Source organism: Biomphalaria glabrata, chromosome 3 (genome assembly GCF_947242115.1).
Source record: "Biomphalaria glabrata chromosome 3, xgBioGlab47.1, whole genome shotgun sequence".
NCBI classification, from domain to species: Eukaryota; Metazoa; Mollusca; class Gastropoda; family Planorbidae; genus Biomphalaria; species Biomphalaria glabrata.
Genome location: NC_074713.1, coordinates 48443097 through 48468368, shown reverse-complemented (window position 1 = coordinate 48468368; position 25272 = coordinate 48443097). Strand labels below are relative to the sequence as shown.

General features: G+C 36.5%; 1 protein-coding gene across 4 annotated transcripts; it reads right to left on the bottom strand.

The window, feature by feature from the left end:
• On the bottom strand, positions 1–21743 carry LOC106061956 (uncharacterized). 4 transcript variants are annotated; one of them, XR_001216727.2, is made up of 2 exons: positions 21367–21439; positions 1–1187 (listed from the first exon to the last, which is right to left on the bottom strand). XR_001216727.2 is itself a non-coding variant. In XM_013220192.2 (2 exons), the coding sequence occupies exons 1-2, from the start codon at positions 21413–21415 to the stop codon at positions 4431–4433; spliced, it is 2283 nt and encodes a 760-aa protein (XP_013075646.2). In that variant the 5' UTR covers positions 21416–21743; the 3' UTR covers positions 4324–4430. The 4 variants fall into 4 exon arrangements, 3 of the variants coding, with proteins under 3 accessions (XP_013075646.2, XP_013075647.2, XP_013075648.2); XM_013220192.2 differs by lacking the exon at positions 1–1187 and adding an exon at positions 4324–6664 and having other exon boundaries at positions 21367–21743; XM_013220193.2 differs by lacking the exons at positions 1–1187; positions 21367–21439 and adding exons at positions 4324–6664; positions 15495–15680.
• Positions 21744–25272: the final 3529 nt, after the last annotated feature.

Here is a 25272-nt window from a genome sequence, read left to right as displayed (position 1 = left end):
TTACTTTTAATGCATTTTTATTAAGCAAGAAGTACTCATAGAGTATAAAATACAGTGGAGATCTGAATTCCGGGAAAATATGATTAATTAACTTCACACAAATATAATTTTTAAACTTGGCATCAAAAATAGCAGGAGAAATTATCACCTGAGCAGTAAACTCCATACACCGAGACACATAAAAAGCAATCACCAGAAGCAACATAGACATATACTATTTATAAACATAGAAATACATAAACTGGCCAAAGCGCCAATTTTATTAGTTCATATCAATGTGTTTTCATAATCGATAATATCAAAAAATAATTTTAAGAATTCTGTGGATTAGCTCAGCTCCCAAAATATAAAATAAAACGAGTGATCTTCAGTTTTAAGAATCTTAGTACATGCATAAGTAGAAGCTTTCATTGCAATCCGTTTTGTTTTTATATAATGACTTCAGGGAAAATTAAATGTTGAAGTTTCAACATCATTTCTAATAGTTTGAGCTAGATTTGTGACAAATATTTTTACTAAATTGATCAAAGTGATTTCCCATGAGTGCATCGCTGCTTAGATCAAGGGATAACTTTTTTATTTATTTTTTTTTTTGTTGTAAAAAAGTCTAGATCATAGACATATATTATATCTAGACTGGAAATCGGAAACAAATTCTTCTCCGCGATTGATTGATTCACAGACCTATGTATATATATGCACTTAGTTCAGACGTACAAAGATCGTAAATGCCAATCACGTGATCACAGGATTGGTCTTTTTAACCGGACAAGTTGCAAAAGTTAAAACAAGAGTCTCGCGAAACTTCAAATACCACAGACAGACCAGATCTTCCAGAAATGTTATTGTGATAACAGTGTGAATTTAAGGGAGGCAACTCTACGAAACAAAGCTTTGTCAAATGATGATGTTTTACACCATAAAGTTGAATGAATGACCAGACACAAACACATACACATAATCTTTCAGCCTTGAACTCAGACTCAACGTTTCCAGTACAGTCCAATCTTCGGATGCAATTCTTCAAGTAACTCCGCTGCTGTAGTCTTCAGTCTGTCCTTCTGTCCTTCTGTTTTCATTCCTGCCCTCTTTCTTTTCTACTGTCTTCCATTTTGTTCTCCTGTCCCTTCTGTCCTCGTGTCGTCTTTTCTAGTTTTCTTGAGGCCCTACTTTGGACGTGCAGGTGCCTGGTAAAAATAGTCCTAGGAAAAGCAGGTATTCCATTAGACACTGGCCAAAGTACATGTCTAGATTGTGTGTCTAATTTGTATGTCTATTGTGTATGTCTACTTTGTATGTCTAGTTTGTATGTCTAGTTTGTATGTCTATTTTGTATGTTTACTTTGTATTCTCTAGTTTGTATGTCTAGTTTGTGTGTCTAGTGTGTATGTTCAGTTTCTAGGTCTGGTTTATAGGTTTAGTTTATAGTAGTACCCCATAGGATGATGAAAAGCCTCACAGGGTACATGTACATGCATAGAAATGCCTCACAGGGAACGTGTACATGCAAAGAAATGCCTCACAGGGAACATGTATATGCAAAGAAATGCCTCACAGGGAACATGTACATACAAAGAAATGCCTCACCAAGTTCTCAATACTCTCGATAAAAGATGGGATCAAGAAATACATACATAGCAAAATTAACCCTTTCACTTCAGGATAATACATACAAAATATCAACATATTAACATCGCAATAATGCCTAAATGAACGAACATTCAATCATCATTACAATGAAAATCAATAAGTATTTATCATCAAATAGCATAACATTTCATGACAAAGCTTTAAAATGCACTAACATTATTATTTTATTAATGTAATATATGTATTGCAATTTTTCTAAAGATTTTTTTTATTGCACTATTTGCTATGGCGTATGTATTTAATGAGTGTATGGATACTGAGCATTGAGATGTATACATACATAATATAAAAAAGAATAACATTTTTTTTAAATAAAGCTTGAGGGAAGGGAAGGGAAGATTTCTGCACTTACAAATATATCACTAAATAAAGAAGTTATTTCCATTTTTTATATATATTTAACAAAATAATTAATTACCAATAATTTATTGATTAATTGGTAAGTTTTTATGTTGATTCATGTTTTGTTAGGTACAATCTATACTTTTTTTTAAAGTTTCAACTTGATCCGAGAATGGGTTTGAGACAACTAAAATGCACAATGTATAAGGGGACGAAGCCCAACATATTTTACTAGATTTGTGAATACTAAAGAATTAGATTCCCTTGTTAGTATCAAACAAAATAAATAATTACGCAAGTAGTTCATTGACTAATTGACTACATTTTTTATTGATTCATGTCTTGTCTATGCCAATGAATATTTCAACTTGATCCGGGAATGGGTATAGGATAAATAACTTGTTCAAGCCTTTTACCTCACTGACAGAGTTCATATAAGCTTTGTAATCAAATGAAAGATACATACAGTATTAAAGTTGCAGTTTGTTTGGTGCATTTTGAGTCTATATAACATATTGATTGCATATCGTGTCAATTCCAAAAATAGTCCTTGTAAAGGAGAAAGCTCGTGCAAATAACTAACTCAGAGATAAAATTGCGCTAACAAGAATACACGATGAGACTAGATTATTACTATTTGTTTTTGATTATTTAATAGTATAATAGTTGTTAAACAATGATCTTTCACAACAGTTTCTTGTGTCAAATTTTCTAAATCCAATGCTCTATGACTAATCTATAGTGTGGTTTCGGGGCGTGGCATGGGTAAGGAAGGGGGCAAGCCTCCCCACTCAAAGTAAGAATTATCATACTCCTAAATTTGTATCTCAGCCCACCCGCTCGTTACAATTTAATTAAAATGTTATACTTGTACAACGATACAATTTAATTAAAATGTTATACTTGTACAACGATACAATTTAATTAAAATGTTATACTTGTACAACGATACAATTTAATTAAAATGTTATACTTTTACAACGATACAATTTAATTAAAATGTTATACTTGTACAACGATACAATTTAATTAAAATGTTATACTTGTACAACGATACAATTTAATTAAAATGTTATACTTGTACAACGATACAATTTAATTAAAATGTTATACTTGTACAACGATACAATTTAATTAAAATGTTATACTTGTACAACGATACAATTTAATTAAAATGTTATACTTGTACAACGATACAATTTAATTAAAATGTTATACTTGTACAACGATACAATTTAATTAAAATGTTGTACTTGTACAACGATACAATTTAATTAAAATTTTATACTTGTACACCGATACAATTTAATTAAAATGTTATACTTGTACAACGATACAATTTAATTAAAATGTTATACTTGTACACCGATACAATTTAATTAAAATGTTATACTTGTACAACGATACAATTTAATTAAAATGTTATACTTGTACACCGATACAATTTAATTAAAATGTTATACTTGTACAACGATACAATTTAATTAAAATGTTGTACTTGTACAACGATACAATTTAATTAAAATGTTATACTTGTACAACGATACAATTTAATTAAAATGTTATACTTGTACAAATGATCATATTAGTGCATTGTCTTCAAGAATTTGAAAAGATTACAGCATTTCAAAATGTGTTGACACACCTAACACATGAAGTCTATTTCTTTTCGCCGACTACTATTTCCTTATCGATTCCTCAGGGCCGATGAAAGTGCTAGGTGAGGAAGTACAGTACACGCTAAAGAATTGAATTTAGAATAAGTATGAATTTCATTTATGAACCCATGTAACCCTCTAAAAACTTACTAAACTTGTGATTGTCTTGACAAGAATGTTTGTTTTACTTATGGTTTCATTAAATGAAATTAAAAAAATATATATATTTTAAAAAAAGAGGTGGGGGTGAACTATTGATTATATATTTAAAGGAGCAAATATGCTGCATAATTACACTAATATTTGTAAACACTAAATCTAGGAACCAGAAACAGTAACATCAAAAAGTGTTATGTTGATATTTTTTTTTAAAAGGCTTGGGCGGATATCTGTAGTTACATGATGATTTAGTATGCATATCGAGAAAAAAGATAATTAAATGATAAAGAATCCGTCACATCTTTCAAGGATATAAAACCAATGCAACTCTGCGGCTTGGCTAATGATCAATATCTTTGAACAATCAATGATCAATACACGCATGAAAGTGTAATGTACACATCAATGTCATGAAATCACGCCAAATTACACCTGCGCGAGATTGAGTTTTTGTGTCTAGCTGAAACAACGCACATCTGTTCATAGTCAATCCTAAAAGCTGTTGTTGATAACACACAATAGTCTTCTGTCTTGTTTCTTGTGTCTTAGTTGTGTATCCGTCTCGCTCCCCTGTTCGATTTGTCATTGGTCCTATTAAAATAAACTAGATGTCAACAAGTGCTACGTCGTGTGTATATCTTTACAAAAACAGAATGGCTTCTGCCTTGCGTCTCTAACACAGTCTGCCTGTCCCTTGTACAAGTTCAGCCTGTCGATGGAATGTCCAACGTCGATGTTGGACAGTTTATTTTGGGACAAGCCTAACCAGTTCATGATCGAACCCATCATGGACAAGTCATTGACGACAGCGTTGACAGTCGCCTCGTAAATAGCCAATCCAGGCTTCGTTTGTATTCTCACTTTAAACAGAGACTTATCGAGCTTTTCTTTCAGAATGTTATCCGGAAATTTCATGAAGATAATTTCCAAAATTTTATCAAGTTTTAACTCGTGGCACAAGTCTGAATCTCTTTTGTCATTTATAGATTCAATAACCTTTTTAGCTAGAAGTTTGGATGCGTCCGAATCGACATCTACAGAATTCATAGCCTGTTGTCCGCAAACACAAAAATCGGCCGGAATTGGAATATCGCTGCAAGTTCTATTTTTGGGAATCTCTTTAAATAAACTGATCCCGTGTTTTGGTTTACGTAAAGGAATGTCTCCGCTCGAGTGGAAATATAGTAGATCTTGAAGAGTCGCGTGAGAATCGAAATGTGTTGTCAATCGACCACTGTTAATCTTGAGATTTTTCGCTGCATCCGGGTATTTCTCCAGAAACCAGGACGGGAGGGTGAAAATGGCGTAGGGCGTCCTGCTTTCGATGACGCCGTTGAAAGTTGACCTGATGGAGCCCCATCTCTGACCGTGGTCAGAGAATGTTATCAACAGCGTGTTGTTGAGGAAACCGGAAGTGTTCATCTGGTTATAAAAGTCGTACACGAGATCGTCTGCCATTTTTAGGTTTGTCATATCATCGTGTGTCGCCTTCGTGAAGAAAGACATGGCGTACAAAGGTTTCTCTGGAAACGTTTCAAAGAAGCGCTTTATGTAATCGAAATGAAAGCTTATCTCAGGCTGATTACCTACACAGTGTTGCCCAGCGTTGCAAATTTCCTTATCTCTTTCAATAGCGACGGAAAGAGCTCGACTGCAATGAATTGTGGGAGGATTCAAAAATCCGATCTTCTCGTAATGGAAAGCGCCTATGGAGGGGCAATCTTCTGTGAACAAAGTTCGGTAACCAGCTCGTTGGAAATCTTTCCACACCAAATCGAAGCCGTCGGTGTATTTTTTATAGTCCCACCAAGCGTTTACTTCCTCTTCGAGTTGGCCATTCAACAGGGCCATAAAATTTGGAAAAGTGTTGAGACCAACCTGGGTGTACATGGACATGTCGAACGAGTTGAAATCTTTCATTAAAAGCCCGTAGGTCTTGTTCATGGCTCTAAGGAACTGGTGCCTTGGAACTCCATCGAAACCTACCATCAGGACGTTCATGGTCTCTTTAGGGTTGGCCTCGGCTTTTCTCTTGTTCAGCAGCAAAGCCTCGACTTTTTCTAACTTCTCGTGCCTGGGTACCAGCGAATAATACGTCCGAGATAAAATGGACAGACGTTCTGGGGGTGTCGGGGTCGTCGTAGCGTCCGACGATGTGTCGTTGTTGGGCTCAGCGTTCAAATCGCCTTCGCAGACGACCAAAATGAATTCGGCGTCTGGGGGAAGCTTTAAGGAGTCGGTGAAGGCAGCGGAGAAATTACTGAAGTGTAAAGCCTTGTCGTCATTATCTTGCCTCCAGATGTTTTGATATTTGCACTGAGCCTTAACGTGCCCGTGTTTTTCACTTACTAAAGTTGTATTAACCACTAGCGAGCTCCCGTCGTAGTAGGTAAGATCCGCCATGTTGCTCTTGCATTGAACTGTTTTACGGTCTAACCCCGCCATTTTCATGATTTCCGGATCGAAAGGGTTAATATGCGGGAAAACGCAAGCAGTGGACGACACGCTCTCGTCGGTAGGTGTCGCTGTTGTCTTAACGATTTGAAATGACGTAATAGTTTCATTATCGAGGCGAACGGTAGACAATTCGTCAAATTTTGAGATGTTTACGCTGACATTGGAATGAAGAATCTGAAAGTTAATTTCACTGTGGTTCTCAAAAAATGTCGGCAGAACGTCATCATATAGTCGATCATCATGCAAAACGAATTCAGATTTCGTGGAGTTCTGTTGAAAGATTCCGTTGATGGCTAAAACACTGACCACCATCTGTTCCTGAAAGCAGTAGAGCAGCATTCCAATCACCAACATCAGAAACACAGCTTTAGCCAGGTGCCCGGTGCACAGTCGTAAAACTGAAACACGAGAGCAGAAAGTTATTCTTAGTATATATTAATCTTATATTCTAGTAAATATCAATAAACAAATAGAAACACGCGAAATTATGATGGAATGTATAATTTGTGTCTATAAATGTCCAAATGTTCTGTTGAACGCCGGTGTAGTCAGTTTAGATTCATAATTCTTGTTCGACAGCTGTGCAGTGCGTGAAGACTAACACATGTAGAGATGACCGTGTGTCAAAGGCGGGTTTTTTTTAATGGAGAGTTTATGGAATGTGGCGTAACTGTCCCTCCTTCAGCCCGGAAAGCTCTATAGTCTATACGGAACAACTTATGGTTAAGTGTGCCCTCACTGGTATGAAAAAAACAGCAGGCAGAAACTAACTTCTGAGAAAGGTCGACGGACAAACATTAAAGATCCAAAGAAGAAACCTGGCCAAAGACAGGCGAAGACAGCCAAAAACAGGCACAGACGGCGAAAAGAGAAATTAAATAAGCCCACGGCGGACAACGGCTTTGTCTGATGTGACAAAATATGTAGGTCGTAACTGGGTCTGCGTCTGCCTAGTCACGTTAAATACTGACTTCATTCTAAATTGTTAGACTCGTCAAGAATGTTTTCTAGTGTACGTTGAATCCCTCATTGATGCATTGATGTATTATCTTATCTTACAAGCTACAGACATTACTTCAAATAAGAAGATGATTACGTCCTTCGCGTCATGCAACTAGTCATGCATGTTAACCGATGACTTAAACTCTGATTTTTCTGGTTGATTTTCCATGCTCTAATAGCACTAGAGAAGAAGGAGCATTTATACAAATTTGTTCTAGCATATGCAATGAGGAATGTGCTTTTATCTTTGTGTCTTTCAGAGTATTTTATCTGTCACGCGCCTTTTTGTCACACGCCTTTCTGTCACACCTCTTTTTGTCAAACGCCTTTCTGTTACACCTCTTTCTGTCACACCTCTTTCTGTCACACGCCTTTCTGTCACACCTCTTTCTGTCACACGCCTTTCTGTCACACCTCTTTCTATCACATGTCTTTCTGTCACACCTCTTTCTGTCACACGTTTTTCTGTCATATGCCTTTCTGTCATATGCCTTTCTGTCACACCTCTTTCTATCACACCTCTTTCTGTCACACCTCTTTCTGTTACACCTCTTTCTGTCACACTTCTTTCTGTTACACCTCTTTCTGTCACACTTCTTTCTATCACACCTCTTTCTGTCACACCTCTTTCTATCACACCTCTTTCTATCACACCTCTTTCTGTCACACCTCTTTCTGTTACACCTCTTTCTGTCACACTTCTTTCTGTTACACCTCTTTCTGTCACACTTCTTTCTATCACACCTCTTTCTGTCACACCTCTTTCTGTCACACCTCTTTCTGTCACACTTCTTTCTATCACACCTCTTTCTGTCACACTTCTTTCTGTTACACCTCTTTCTGTCACACTTCTTTCTATCACACCTCTTTCTGTCACACCTCTTTCTGTCACACCTCTTTCTGTCACACCTCTTTCTGTTACACCTCTTTCTGTCACACTTCTTTCTGTCACACTTCTTTCTGTCACACTTCTTTCTATCACACGTCTTTCTGTCACAGTCCACTCTGTCTCTCGACTCTCGTTTCTTCTTCTCCTACTTCCACGTCCACACGAAGGGTTTATACCTGAACTACGACAGACTAGCTGGTGGATTTAGCGTAATCTGTTTAGCCCACACAACCAAAACATCCGCTCACCTTTTCTCATAGCTACATCAGAAACATGAGCATACAAGGAACTAAATACTTTTTGTTTATGTTCCATATCTACTTAATAACAGCTCTTTATTGTTTATTTCGCCCACTCCAAGACTTGTGTCTGTTTCTCCTCAGCACCTGTGCCACTAGAACCAGAGAGATTTGAGTTTCGAATTAATGACAATCATCTTGCTTCAAGTTATAGAATTAATGTAATCTACGTTGTAGATATTTCATAAAAGCAAAATGATTTTTTATCCTCCAAAATGTCAAACACCTGCATTAATTTATTTGTTATCAGGCATAAACATTTTTGTTATTAAAACTGCATTGAATGAAAGACTTTTTTTAAGTAAAAAAAATTAAGGTTTTGGAGAGAGAATTCTGTGAAAAAATAATGTAGCCAGATTTTTTAATCACTGCAATGTAAAAAAAATAAATATTTTGAACCAAAGTTGTTTATCTTTGTTATCATTAGCATTGTTCAAATATTTCCTGTTAAACGTTTTTGATATTTTTTTTTAATCGGAGAGATAGAAAAACATTTGGGGGGAGGTCAATGTATAAAGAACGATAATTACGTGTAGGTGAAATTTGATAGGGTCGTGTCTGTCTGGACTGTCAATCCCTTACGGTATTATCAGTTTCAAAGTGTCCATTTTCTAGCGATGAAACAGATCAATATTTTCAAGCAGATTAAAAAAAAAATAATCTCATTAAAAAATCAATAGGTTTATGTGACTGTTACGTGCGCATGTTAGTGTCAATGTTGAATGGTGCGAATGTTAGTGTCAATGTGGAATGGTGCGAATGTTAGTGTCAATGTTGAATGGTGCGAATGTTAGTGTCAATGTTGAATGGTGCGAATGTTAGTGTCAATGTGGAATGGTGCGAATGTTAGTGTCAATGTTGAATGGTGCGAATGTTAGTGTCAATGTGGAATGGTGCGAATGTTAGTGTCAATGTGGAATGGTGCGAATGTTAGTGTCAATGTGGAATGGTGCGAATGTTAGTGTCAATGTGGAATGGTGCGAATGTTAGTGTCAATGTGGAATGGTGCGAATGTTAGTGTCAATGTGGAATGGTGCGAATGTTAGTGTCAATGTTGAATGGTGCGAATGTTAGTGTCAATGTGGAATGGTGCGAATGTTAGTGTCAATGTGGAATGGTGCGAATGTTAGTGTCAATGTTGAATGGTGCGAATGTTAGTGTCAATGTGGAATGGTGCGAATGTTAGTGTCAATGTGGAATGGTGCGAATGTTAGTGTCAATGTGGAATGGTGCGAATGTTAGTGTCAATGTGGAATGGTGCGAATGTTAGTGTCAATGTGGAATGGTGCGAATGTTAGTGTCAATGTGGAATGGTGCGAATGTTAGTGTCAATGTTGAATGGTGCGAATGTTAGTGTCAATGTGGAATGGTGCGAATGTTAGTGTCAATGTGGAATGGTGCGAATGTTAGTGTCAATGTTGAATGGTGCGAATGTGAGTGTCAATGTGGAATGGTGCGAATGTTAGTGTCAATGTGGAATGGTGCGAATGTTAGTGTCAATGTGGAATGGTGCGAATGTTAGTGTCAATGTGGAATGGTGCGAATGTTAGTGTCAATGTTGAATGGTGCGAATGTTAGTGTCAATGTGGAATGGTGCGAATGTTAGTGTCAATGTTGAATGGTGCGAATGTTAGTGTCAATGTGGAATGGTGCGAATGTTAGTGTCAATGTGGAATGGTGCGAATGTTAGTGTCAATGTTGAATGGTGCGAATGTGAGTGTCAATGTTGAATGGTGCGAATGTTAGTGTCAGTGTGGAATGGTGCGAATGTTAGTGTCAATGTGGAATGGTGCGAATGTTAGTGTCAATGTTGAATGGTGCGAATGTTAGTGTCAATGTGGAATGGTGCGAATGTTAGTGTCAATGTGGAATGGTGCGAATGTTAGTGTCAATGTGGAATGGTGCGAATGTTAGTGTCAATGTGGAATGGTGCGAATGTTAGTGTCAATGTTGAATGGTGCGAATGTTAGTGTCAATGTGGAATGGTGCGAATGTTAGTGTCAATGTGGAATGGTGCGAATGTTAGTGTCAATGTGGAATGGTGGGAATGTTAGTGTCAATGTGGAATGGTGCGAATGTTAGTGTCAATGTGGAATGGTGCGAATGTTAGTGTCAATGTTGAATGGTGCGAATGTTAGTGTCAATGTGGAATGGTGCGAATGTTAGTGTCAATGTTGAATGGTGCGAATGTTAGTGTCAATGTGGAATGGTGCGAATGTTAGTGTCAATGTGGAATGGTGGGAATGTTAGTGTCAATGTGGAATGGTGCGAATGTTAGTGTCAGTGTGGAATGGTGCGAATGCGTGTTGAAAGGAGAAGAACCCAAATGGAGGAATAGAAACGAAATAGTGTTTTCAGTGTTAATAAAGATTAAAGTATTTACAAAATTTGATTTTGTCGTTTTGATGTTGGTGTATTGCTAAAGGGTCTCATCATATAATAAGACGTAACAGTGAAATAATGTATACTTTTGTAAAAGGCATCCATATTTTTTTGTTAAGTTGTAGTGATTGATCGGTTCAGCGTATAGGCTTATGTACCTTCACATTCTCTTATTGAATAGATTATCTTTAGTGACAATAGCAATAGCCTTGCAGCTATACCCAATCATGGGAAAGGCTTCGGGAGTAAACCCCGAGTTTACCTGCACCTGGGAGACAGAGGCACATGACAGAGCATCATGGCGTCGCGCTGTGAAAACTGGCGCACAGGTTGCTGAGGAAAAAATAACAACGCTGGCAGAAGAAAAACGCCAGAAAAGAAAAGCAAGACAAACGACACTAGCTCCAGCTGGAATAACATGCCCAGTGTGCGGCCGAACATTCCGGGTCAACATAGGTCCCACCAGCAACATGAGGAGGCATAAAAACCCAGTGCAAAGCCCTCAGCCCCCTGGATGACAAAGTGGTCATCATCGAACCACGATGGACGAACTATAAAACGCCGAGTTAAAATCAGGAGCTGGCGACCCGAAGGCAGTTTGCAGCAATCAGTGAAACACCCTGACATAAGCTGCGACACCGCTGACCACAAACTGTATCGGCACTGCCGTTCCTTTGGATACATGAGCTGCGTGGAGAGGGGGGAACTGATGTTTGGGAGTCATCGTTCCGACCACAGCTAATGCCCAGGCATTCATCTCATTTCAATGAGATGATCCATAGTCGCTTTGCTACTGAAGGAGGCCATAGTCATAATAGCATTAACGGGCCAACCATTTGTATCCTAACGTAAAGAAAAAAGTAAGATCTTGTAGTCAAGATAAACAGCTAAATAAAGGCGAATAGAAAAACAAAAAAAGGGGGGGGGGGGACTCCTTGACTACATTCGTACCAGTGGTGAGACTAGGGTTATAAATGCTTGGCGACGCTAAAATTCAGGTGCCTTATCACCAGAGTTGTATATTTCATAACAAAAGAAAAATTGCTGCACGTTTTTATTCTTTCCTATTTCTACTGATAAAAACACAAGAAAGCTGATATCCCCTACTATTTAAGTCATTTTAAGGCAACGGTATTAAGCGAAATTGTTTATACGTTCTTACATAGTCGAGAGTAAAACCAAACAGAAAATCCGGTTTTGGAGCCCCGTAGGTGTGGAAATAGTAGTAAGACTATCGATCTCAAATGGTTTTTCCATTTCTTTGGACCCGGTAAGTCTGGAATATTTGCTAGAGTTGACGTGTGGGCAGCCCAGCACTTGCAACAAATTTACCGCCCAGGCTTTTCCCAGCAATTGATAATCTGCAAAGGGAAAAGATGGTCTCCCTAAGCGTAAAATGCCACAGACATAACATCGGTGATGAATTTTAAATACACATTGTGTTAGATCCCTACCACCCCAAATAAATGTCACTTAGTCGTGCCCCATCCGGAATCAATGTAACAAGCAGATCTGAAGTCACCGACACCTAACATACAAATGCGCACTTGTTTTAAATGTGCACTTAATTCATCAAACAATTAATGCACCAAGTATTTGAATTAATTTTTTACAATACCTCTATTCAAGCCTTAACTTGAACACACAAACCTAAATCTGTAGGGCATGGATCTCAAAAAAAAAAAACAGGTCTAACGATTTTCCTAGAAATTTAACAGTGGCTGTATATCGCCGAGAAAAGAATTAGAAGAATCTCGTTGACAACGCTGCGGAAACTCTAGTTCGACTGTTGTAATGTTTTTATAAGTAAATCAAGAAATACATTTAAATTTGGCTAAAGAGCTAGAAAATATTTATCTTGAACCTACATACGTCTTCGGAAAAGATCATCTCTCGAGACGTAAAATGTCACAAATGCCACAGAATAGGCATTCCTCCATTCAAAGGTGTAATAAACTAATGTTCTTCTAAGTCTAGATCTCCGAGTTGAATTATGGTATAATATGAATCCTAATAGATGTATAGCGCTGCCTTTAAACATAAAGTAGACACAAGACAGACAAAACAAACAAGTAAATTAAAAATATTATTTTTTTGCTAAGCTAATGTAAGGGAAAGAACTGTACATTAACAGCCACATTCAAAGGTGTAATAAACTAATGTTCTTCTAAGTCTAGATCTCCGAGTTGAATTATGGTATAATATGAATCCTAATAGATGTATAGCGCTGCCTTTAAACATAAAGTAGACACAAGACAGACAAAACAAACAAGTAAATTAAAAATATTATTTTTTTGCTAAGCTAATGTAAGGGAAAGAACTGTACATTAACAGCCACATTCAAAGGTGTAATAAACTAATGTTCTTCTAAGTCTAGATCTCAGAGTTCGACTACGCCCTACGGTATAATATAAATCCTAATAGATGTATATATTCCCTTAATCGGGATTCTTTCTCGTGGTGGGGAAGGAGAGATAATAAAGAGGGAAATTAATGTTTATTTTTTTTTAAACTCTAATATTTTTTATTTATTAAGACTAAAACCATTGCACTATAAGTTGTAGAAACAGGTTTAAAAAGAAGTCATATTTTTCTCTCAATTGTCCACAATGGCATGATAACAGTAAATGTGGGTAGAGGTGGTCAAAGAAGGGATAAAAGCAAGATAATAATTAATATTTAGGAATGGGATAATTGCAACGCCATATTGCGGGAAGGGATAAGTGAAAGACAATATCAGGAGAAGGGGGTAAATAAGGCCGATGGCCTTGAAAAATATTCTGTACTTCTAAAGAAAACCAAGAGTTATTTCAAAGTGTTTTTTTTCTTTGAACGACAAAATAAGATACATCTCTAAAATTATCGGAATCTGAAAATTTGATATGGCGACTGTACGACGAAGTTTTCTCGGTGTAAAATTCGTGATTGAATTAATTTTAAAACTTGGTATGGAGTTACGCAGCACTTATTATTAATATAATATAATATAATATAATATAATATAATATAATATAATATAATATAATATAATATAATATAATATAATATAATATAATATAATATAATATAATTATATCATTTATATAGCGCTGCCTTTAAACATAAAGTAGACTCAAAACAGAAAAAAAAAAAGGAGATAAAAAATATTATTTTTTACTAAGCTTATGTAAGGGAAAGAACTGCACATTAACAGCCACATTTCCCCTTTTTCTATTTAAAAAAAAATGATTACCTATCATTACTTAATTAATTAATTTTCTTTATCTTGATTCATGTTTTGTTAGGTGCATTGAATACATGTGCAAAGTTTTAAACTGATTCAAGAATAGAAATATAAGAAATATATAGGCGGGAGAAATAACATGTACAAAATGTGTATCAGACAGAAAGACAGATAAACGGAGTGGGTTGATATAAGGTTTAGAAAAAGCAAGACATAAAATGGTAAACTAATCTAAATACATTTGGAACAGGAAGGCTTTAATATCCTTCTTGAATGTAGATTGTTCTGGGAGTGAGTTCCAAACAAACATTTGGACGTGGACTGAAAAGGTCCTTGGTAAAGCAAAAACATGCAAAAACACACAGTTCGTAGCCTTAGACTCACATTATCACACACACAGACACACAAACACATTCTTCTTCACTTACACTTCTAAAACTCCCTCAAAAAAACTACACATTCAGCTACACACATACACATACACTCTCTCAGAACTTCTATACAAACACATCAGTTTAATGCATGAGCATAGCGTCGAGCCTGTGCACCACATATTGACTGGGTCATTGACTAGCCATACATCAGAGAGCCAGGTCCTGACGTCTGCTCAATGCTGCTGACGTTGGCTAACCTTGTATGGATGGGGGAGTCGCGGCTATGCATTGGATGGAGGAGACTTGACAGGTCACGGGAGGTCACGATATAGGAACTTTCACAAGTCTGGGTTGAAATACATTACGGACACGGGCCTATTTTTAGCCGCCTCCAAAAAAGTAAAAGCCGCCATCAGTTTTAAATAGTTTATCCATCCGCTCATCCGCTTCATCCGTTGTCCGTTCGTATTTATATTTATAATTTATATTTATAATTTATATTTATATATAATTAGATGCATTTCGTATGTTGAACAATTCCCACATCGATATTTATTACCAATATGACTCATGTTTCACATGTTTTGTATGTTCATTCAGAGCTTAAGATAATTAACTTTTTGGCCCTAACCTCCCGCAGGACGACAGGGGATGGCAGACGTTATGAACCCTGGACCATCGAGACAACCGATCGACAGTCCAGCGCGCATACCTCTCGACCAGGCAGCCATCCATATATGCTTCAGTCCAAAAGCCCCTTAGACACCTGATTCCATGAACGAGAGATTGATCAATTATTAACGCCCTTACACGTGTGTCTACCGCCTATTTAATAACACCCGTTAGGCCAGGCACGACCATATCTACATAACAATAAGTTCATTAAATACTTATGAATATTAACAATGTAATGAATAAGCTTTAGTCAGCCAAACAATACAATGCTTATCACACTTCTACATTATATGGAGATAAGATTTATTTATTTTTGTTGATTCTCAGAAGCAGAGATTGGCAACTGTACTTCGTAACTCATGCTATTGGTGCTAAAAATATTACCTATTTTTACCTGCATTGTGCATCAAACAGTTGACCTCTGGCTGGACCCTAACCCTCCCAGATTTTGTGAAAGCACAAACCCTTTTTGCAGTCTTGTTTCCTCTTCTTCTACCATTATCAAGCTGGAGGGTTCTGATAGAGTCTTACATCTAACATGAGCTACGCAGACGCAGTGGTTAACAGATTGCCAGCTCTCGTTACATGTTTTGTTGTATTGGGGAATTTCTGGGCCAAGTACCTTAGTCGGTCCACTTGATAAAGTTTATGGCTTTGGAGGACATGGCACATGGACGGATAAGGAATAATATAAAGAAATGTTATAATATAATTAACTAGTGACCAGTGGCGTAGTTAGGGTGGGAGAGGGGGAGGGAGAATTTGAAAATTCCCACTGGCCCCTACTTGAGGGGCCCCAAATGAAGTGTTCGAATTTATTTTTCATATTCAATATTAAATATTACGCAAAATGCATGGGCACTCCAAAGAGGTCAAGCCTCCAGGGCCCCCAAATGAATCGCAAATTCATAGCTACGCCACTGCTAGTGTCTACTATATAGCTTTGTATTCTGAGTCGAATGCATTTTTTTTTCACCCAAAAATAATGTTATTTTGTTAAGGTGCAAAATGAAACTTTTAAATTAGAGAGTTACAAGCTCATTTTATCACAAAGACATTATAAAAGAGGTTAGAGTGATATCAGACTTGCAGTGACAAATATCAGTTTCCCACACCTCGCAGCTTGCATGTTAAGTTCGAAAGCCTGTAACATTTTGTAGGTAGATCTTACTTTACCCAACTCTAATGGCTACTTGACATTAGTTGTGGAAATTATAGACGGTTAGTGTTGTGCTGGCCACATGACGCTCTCGTTAACCGTGGGCCACAGAAACAGATCAGCTCTATACCATCTGCTTCAAAGATCGCAAAATCTGCTTTTGAATTACTATGGATAGGCCTTTTGCGGTGGTTTATAACGATAAACAGTGCTAATTAAATCTTGTTTTAAAATATATTTCTATTTGATAGTTAATGAATTTGTTCTTTATTTTTCAAACAAAACAAAAAAAGAAACAGTATTTAAGTCATTAGTAGGTGTATAACAGAAAAACAAATTCAGTTATACAAATGTTTTATATCATTATTTTGTTTAAAAAAAAAAAGAAAGAAAACCGTTTACAGAAAAATGACTTTCCTTAATAAAATGGTCTACCCTGTTTATTTTTACAACTAAGCCTAATAATGAATAGCTAATTGTAAAAATGGTTTATTTTTATGAAAATACAAACAAATTTGTAAAAATGCATTAATTTAAAAAATTAAATGGTTGGCTGCTAAAATTTTAAAAAAAAGTAGTCACTGCACCAGAACTTTACAAGATCTAAACTATACTGATGTTGGATTTTCAATAACTTTCCTACTTTTGTTGTGATCTAAACGGGACTGACACACTGACAGACAGAGCAAACAAAACTAATTGCATCTTTCACCTATACGCTCAGAAGCGTATCTGGCGTATCTTTTTTTTTTCAAGCCTTGGCGAGAGAAAAAACTTGCGGAAACAAATGTAATCGTTATTAGTGATAAGAAATAAAAATATCGCATTCAAAAGATCAAAAGAGTCTGTGTACACTAGAGGCGTGTCTTAAAGCTCCAAGTTTAACCTCAAGAAGAAATCTCGGCAATCCTTTATAGATTTAAAAAGAAAACCTACTTGGCTCGAAATGTAATCTATGAAAAACTTTTACATGATTTATGTTTATTGTAGTTACATTATAATACTATTATTATTATTGTTACGAGCATAACAGCCAAACCCCACTGTGTGCATAGCAAGAGTGGAAGCTAAGTATATACAAAGTATAATTAAAGAATGATTTTTACTTTAATATATATATATATATATATATATATACCGACGGATCGGCCTTCAAAGCCACCATCATTGCTGGTCTTGGTGCCTTCCTGGTCTTCCTTGAAAATAAACACTTTGAGATAAGCGCACCCTGTGGCGATTACTGCTCAAACTTTCAAGCCGAAATTGAGGCAATTACCATAGCACTCCAGACAGTGGAAAACAAATTATATGAAGGAGTGCAATCACCATCAGATATTGTTGTCATTACAGATTCCCAATCCACTCTGCAAGCACTTAACAGCAGCCCCTTAAACAGCCCAAGAGAGTTGACAACAGTAATTGTGATCATCCAATAGATGATATCAAAATTAAATATCCATATCACACTACAGTGGATCCCTGGACACATTGGCATCATGAAAAGGCAGATAAGCTATCAAAGGCAGGTTCATCTATGGAACAACCAGACAGACCTGTAAGCTACCTCACCCTATGGTCAATGTTAGTCAACAATCACAAAGAGGAGTGGCTCAACCAATGGGCATCAGGAAACACAGGCAGAGCCATGTACCAAGAAATGACTATGCCTAACAAACTGGACAATATTAACTTCCTCCCCCGAAAAGAACAATCTACAATTTCCCAACTAAGAACAGGACACACACCATCTGAACAAAATAAACTCCACACAACTCCCCCTTTGCAGACACTGTGCCCACCCTTATGAAACCTTAAACCATATCCTCTTTGAATGCCCCTTCCTAATCCACCTAAGGCAGACCCTACTTCCACTACAGCCCAACATAACCAATACCCTGTACGGCAGTGCTGAACAACTGAAGAAAACAGCACATTTTTTTCCTTGGCACAGTCTGCAAAAGAGCTCACAGCTCAGCAGCAATAAAGCTGGCTAGAAGAAGAAGAAGAAAAAACTTCAACGAAGAAAACTAGATAGAGCTAACTACAAGACAGGAAGTTTCTAATCAATTACAAATCTATAACTGTGTTATTTGATGTATCTTTACATTCTGGAACAGTCTAGACCATCTACATTTGTTTTAGTTGACTGAAGAAAGAAGAAAGATGGTCAACATATCTTGCGTGGTGCCCCAATGGTTCAACAGAAGGTGAACTTACAGGGGGGGGGGGGGGTGGATGAGAGGTAAAGTGCTTGACTTCCCAGGTTCAAATCCTGGTGAAGACTGGGTTTTTTTTTTCGTGATCTTTAGGGCGCCTCTGAGTCCACCCAGATCTAATGGGTACCTAACATTAGTATACATGCACTTGATCTTTGTGCTGGCCACATGACTAGGACTAAGACTGCTTTATTGATCCTTATGGAAATTTGTTGTGATTACAAGGACTCTTTTCTCATATAAAGACGACACAACAGAAACATACACATAAATAGAACAGACACAACATCAAGAGTTCATTCAGCGACTACACACAGGCATCTTGATCCTTGGCATGTTTCCTGATCAACGAGTGACGTCGATATAGTCTAACCGAGTACGGAACGAACAAGTTACCGCTCGGTTCTAGTCTTGACAGAAGTCGCCCACTTTGCGACGATTTGACCTGGTGATGTTTTTTCCGATTTTTGTAAGATATTTTTGTTCAAAAGTTCCTTTAAATATCGTAATGTTGTGCGTGTGATTTTGATGCTCTTATTATAATGTGGTCTAAGCGGCGCAACAGCGGTTCTCAACCTTTTAAGCTCGGCGACCCGTTTTTACAATCCACACTCTGCGGCGACCCCCATCCACACAGCAATAGAAGAATAGACAAAAACAATCCATATTTTCGATGGTCTTAGTCGACCCCTGGCTTAGACACTCTCGTTAACAGAAACAGATTAACTTTATCTGTCCTTATAAGATTTTACATCAGATACCTTTGTTTTAGCCTTAAATTGCGGGAAAAAAATCGATGTTAATGGTTAAATGTTCTTGGAGTGTTAAGTCAATAACAGAAAACGGTTACATCGGCAGTCGATTGAGTCGAATAGACCTTTGATGGTAGACTATCTTACAGGCTAGGTTTTATAAATAAAAAAAAAGCTTCAGTTTCGAAATGCGGAATATGTCAATGTATTTCTATTTGTCAAATGTACAGAAAAAAACAACAACAGAAAACTCGATCTACGGTAAAAATTATTTATAAGAAATGAGCACTTTTAAACAACACTTGGAACTTGCATTAGCTCCATAAGATTCTAAAGTACATTAATATTGCTGGCTTGAAAAAACAACTGTTCGTTTGATTAAGAATCAAAAAGGTACGTTTTATTTTTGGTTCCTAACAGTGAAAATATATATTAAATAATGAAACATTGCAACAAGACTGGGGCATGAGTTGGTTAAGTCTAAACTAGCCTGGTTCACACTGGCTATGATTACGTGTTTTTACAAAGCGTATTACAAATCTGTCTGCCTGGTAAAAAGTGTGTACATGCTATTTCTTTCACATCCAATCTCGGAACAAGCTGACATTTTTCACATTTATTTCTTTTACTTGACAACACAAGAATTAATTTAAAAAAAAAAACAACAAGATTACAAAGACAGTTTGTGTGGAAACACAAATTCAAAATCGGCCCCCTGAAGTTGTCCACCCAGGCAGGTAAAAAGGCAGGTTTCAATAAAAACAATAAACCAATTAGTTGATTAAATATTGGTCATTAATTGATTTGTTTGGTATTTTGAACAATGAAAATAAATTGTACTTGACAGATGTATTATAAGTTGAATTACCCATTATAATTTGCTTTAAAGTTTTAAACTAACAATAGAAAACTATAAAATCTCTTTTCATAAGCGCTTCACTGGTACAGTGTGTAGTGTGTTTTGGTTATGGAGACTTGAGGAGGATAAATCCCTCGAGTTCGAATCCAGGTCGTTTAACTTTTTTTTCCCTTTTTTTTTTTTTTTCAAATGCAATTAAAAGCGATCACAGATACCCTCTTTCTTTCTCCCTCCATCCCTTCCCCAACTGGTCCAGACAAGTGATAAGATTATAGCGTAGTGGGAAAACTAATAGCATAAAATTGCGCTAAAACAAAAATAGTGTTAAAAATAGTTCTAATCGCACAGATTAATAATTGTTAGTCTAAATCTATTACAAATTAAATCGCATGGCTGATCCAAACTAGTTAATACAACTACGCATAATATATAAGTTGTTTTTTTTTTTAAATATTTTTTATTTTCACATGTGTTGTATGTTGAACGAGTCAGCTGTAGCTGTTGCTTTTGTAGGCCTAAACTTTAGAGATAGTATTCAAGTTTATCTTTAGCAGAAGTATCTTACAATAAAAAGGGATCGAGGAAAACTTAACTCTGCACCACACTGCGATGGAATGTCGAATGTCAACGAATCAAGTTTCACGAGAGATATAAAGAAAATTTCAATAGCTCCCTCCAAGAATGTGAAATCAACAACCAAGAAGTGGACATTGTAGCCGTTTGTTACAAAGCTTATATACGCTCTCTCTCTCTCTCTCTGTCTGGTACAAATATTTAACATGTTATTTTTTCCACTTCCCATTCTCGGATGAAATTGAAACATGGCACAATTATTCATTGTTCCTAACACCACACGAATGAACATGAATAAATGGTAATAAATCATGATAGATATCATAATGTAACAGGCTGGACAGACCAGTATGTAAGGCTGTAAATGCAAAGTTCTTTCACTTAGATATTTTTAAAGTTTCTTGTTGTTTTTTTTTTTTTGTAGTTTGCTTGTTTATTTAGTTTTGCACTTTGGAAGTTCTTTGAGATGATTACATCCTAGCCCTAACCTCCCGCAGGACGACGGCTGTTGGCGGCGGACAGACCTCTATTACGGGACAATCGTGACCCTCGAACAGTCCAGAGTGCATGCTACATGATCGGACAGCCATGAGGCTGTGAATGTCGGGCATCCTGACGAGTGGTTCTTTAATTGTTTTTCTTTACAGAATAATTGTTGTTTGCTTTATAATTAGTATGCCTAATTTAAAGTACATACCATAGGGCAGTATCCACTTTATAAAAGAAACATTTGGCTTTTGTGTCATGTTATTGTTTTAGAACCTTTCGATTCACCTTACTGTTATGTGTTGTGAATGGAGTTGCGGTTATCTGTATCTTTTAATTTGACTCCAGCTGAAAAGTTAATCTGATTGGCGCACGCTGAGGTGCGGCGTTCGTTTACCTGGATATTGATAAAATGTCGACCTACATCGTGATAAAATTATGTCCCCAGGTGTGACGAACAACAAGTGTGAGTCCGTCAAGAGAAAGTGTAGAGTATCGGTGTAGCATCAAGTTGTCTCAAAAAGAAAAAAAATTGAGGCTGAAGATGATCTACTTTGAAGCCCAGCGTGAGTTTGTCTATTGCTGTGATGTTACTGCCTTAAGCAATGCAATGTGAGTCAAACGAGTCCGTAAAAGTGGACCCTTGCCCCAACTTGAGAACTGAAAAATAGACCCCATAATTATTTCGAGGCTCTAATTATTTATAAAACAACCAATACTTAGGCCTTTGTAAGAATCGGACCTGCTATTATGTATTGATTGACATTGCCAAGGCCACAAAACTAGGTCAAATGATAAGATCCTTGGAGTCTAAAAGTGCACGGTATCAGGAGGAAGTCAAAAGAGTGATGGATAGACTGTATCTAGAATTAGAGTGGCTTACTATTTGCTGATTCTTAAAAACGACAAAACATTAAGATTGTTGTTAGATAGTCAGAAGTGATGCCCCAAGTTTGAACTATTTCTTCTATGGTTGTAGCTTAAGACAGATGATATACATTCTTATATTTGCTTTTCTTTAACTCTTAACATTTTTAAAGTTTTATATTAAAATGTTTTATCCTATTTCAGCAGTTCTCAACCTGTGGGTCGCTACCCCTTTGAAGAAACTATGACGATTTGTCAGGGTTCGCCTAAGGCCTAAGACCATCGGAAATATGATTTTTGTATATTCTAACGAAACTTGACAATATAAATTTTTTTTTTCATTGAAAGTTATTTTTACTTTCATTCTAGGGTACCATGTTGTATTCTAGGCGGGGTGGCTGGGGGGGGGGGGGGAGGTAAAGCGCTTGGTTTCCGAAACGATGGTTCCGGATTTCGAATCCTGATGAAGACTGAGATTTTGAATTTTGGGATTTTTGGGCGCCTCTGAGTCCACCCAGCTCTTATGAGTACCTGGCATTAGTTGGGGAAAAGTAAAGGCGGTCGGTCGTTGTGCTGGCCACATGACATCCTCGTAAACAATAGGCCCTAGAAACAGATGACCTTTACATCATCTGCCCCATAAATTACAAGGTCTGAAAGGGGACACTACTTTTATTTTTTAAATCTGGAATTTAACCAAAAGTAAAACTTTATAATGTATTGATACATGTTAGCAACGAAGGTACTTGAAGAAGAATTGCGATTAGTAATGAAAAACATTGAGGGTTCTAAGCAATATACTGTTTTCAAAACTTTGTAATCAATTAGATAAGTCCAATAACGTTCTGCTATGTCACTATTGTGAGCTATCGAGAGGCTAAGTTCTAAAACGTGCTTGTCTTCTACTAGAAGGACTAAACAGGCACAATCTAAGAAATCCTTTTTAATAAAAAAAAACAACAAAGCTTAACAAAAGGGAAAGAACTCCGTCCTTAAAACTATATCTAACTATAATGTACAAGTTATTTTTCTTTAATCGTTATCAAACAAAGTAATTAATGACCACTAATTAATTGAATAATTGTGTATTTTTGTTTATTGATTCATGTTTTGTTAAGTACAATAAATCTAATTGTTTAAAGTACCGGTACCAACTTGATCAGAAAAATGCGTGAGGAAGAAATAGCGATAACAATTATTTAAGGGGCCTAAACCCAACAAACAAATTTAGCCATACTGAAGTTTTAGTTTCCATTGTTGTTATTAAACAAATAAATGAATTTCCAGTAATTAATTGTCTTATTGGTTACTTTCTTTATTGATTCATGACTTGTCTATGTCAATGAATAATTGTGCGAAGTTTCAGCTTGATCCGAGAATGGGTGTGGGAGAAATAACGTATACATATTTTGTACCAGACAGAAAGACAGACAGATTGAATTAATATAAATATATACGTTTTGTAAAAAGTTTCGCTTTTTTATCAGAAAACAAAACCACAGTTGGAAGCACTTAAGAGTTTGAGTTTTGAGTTTAGGCACATCGGCACAATTTAGGCCATGTTGTGCCCGTAATCCTTTAAGGATCACTCTCCCTTTACATAACAAGGGCTAAACTCTATACAGTTAAATCATTAAAAACACGGTCTATTCACAGTTAAAATAGTAAAGGTAGTAAAAATTTAATAATTTGGTAAAAATATTATGTAAATATTATATGTTCACAGTTTAAAAATCAGATCTTCGTAGACAAACCCACCTGGAAGCACTTAAGAGAGATAGAGGTGAACTAGAGAAAAACCTGATAAACACATTTGCCATCTTGAATGAGATTAATCTGTCCCTGCAAGGATCAAAGGAACCATTCATTGACTGGTCTGAAAAGATCCGATCCTTCAAATTGATACTTCAGTTTTGGCCAAGAAAATTGTTGAAATGGAATAACAAATACTAGAATACCAATAACATTGTTCTATTCGACAAGATTGAAGTACACAGTGAACAAGCACAAACACATCTCACACTGCATTGCTTAAAACACGCACACACTGGACATGACCTTCTGACACGCTGAACACACGCAGAAAAAAATCAACTCAGTTACACTACAGTCTATAACAAAATGCCATTGTTTCCAAGTTTATATGTTTCCTATTGTGATGGGTTTGGCACAGAACAAACTAAATGACATGACGAAGGCAACTCATAGGACGATTCCAAACTGTTTATTATACACTAAAGACATGCAGCCATACGTCAACACACGGTGTAGAACCAGGCACAAAAGGGAGTGGAGACGACGTAGGTCCAGTAACATACGGACACTACAGTGACAAAAGATGCCGGTAGAATGGACAGTGCCCACGTTGTCTGCCTTTTTATGCGCGGACACAAGGTGCCATCTAGGGGGAAAGGTCACGTGGATATCGGGGTGGCCGGTGTTTCCTGAAAAGGTATCCACTCCACTACACTATGAAAAAAGTGTCATTCAACGTGACAATCGAAACAGAATGATAATTTTTGTCAAAGAAATTTTGCTCATTTATGTGGATGTAATTTACTTATTTACTTATTTTCTTAATCGACATGCACTTCCAAGTCCATTCAATGCAAAGTTAAAGTTCTTCCAGAGTCAACACAGGGAGGGTCTATTGAACTGAGTAATGGTGATACAGAGAAAACTGATTTCTCCTCAATATCAGTTGCGCAATTCTGGATCAAGTGTTTGCAGACATATCCTGATCTGATATTTTTTTTGCGCTTTTTTTTTCTTCCAATTTCAAAGCATTTCTTTGCGAAACAGTTTTTTTTTTATCGTGTTAGTTATCAAGTCAGAAGTAAACTTGGTGCAAAAGATAATATTCGATGCGCTTTTACAGGGACAAAACATGAGAATCCCTGCTCTGTTGAAAACAGAAATAAGATCAACCGTTGCACCGCTGCTGGCTTATTTTCACTAATTGTTGTTATTATGTATTATATGTAGCACTTATTTGTATGGATTGAATTTTTATATGACTACTTGAATCATGGAACTATACCTGAATGTGTAACCTGAATATGGTGAATACAAAATAGAATAGTAAAAAATATGCAAGTAACAATAATAAAAACTCGTTAACCGTTACTGAAAATTTAATTAAAAACAGACATCTCTCTTACACAAAATATAGGAACTACAACACTCACTATATAAAGCTTCTAACAATAAAAAGACATCATGCAAATCAATTATATACGTTATGATTATG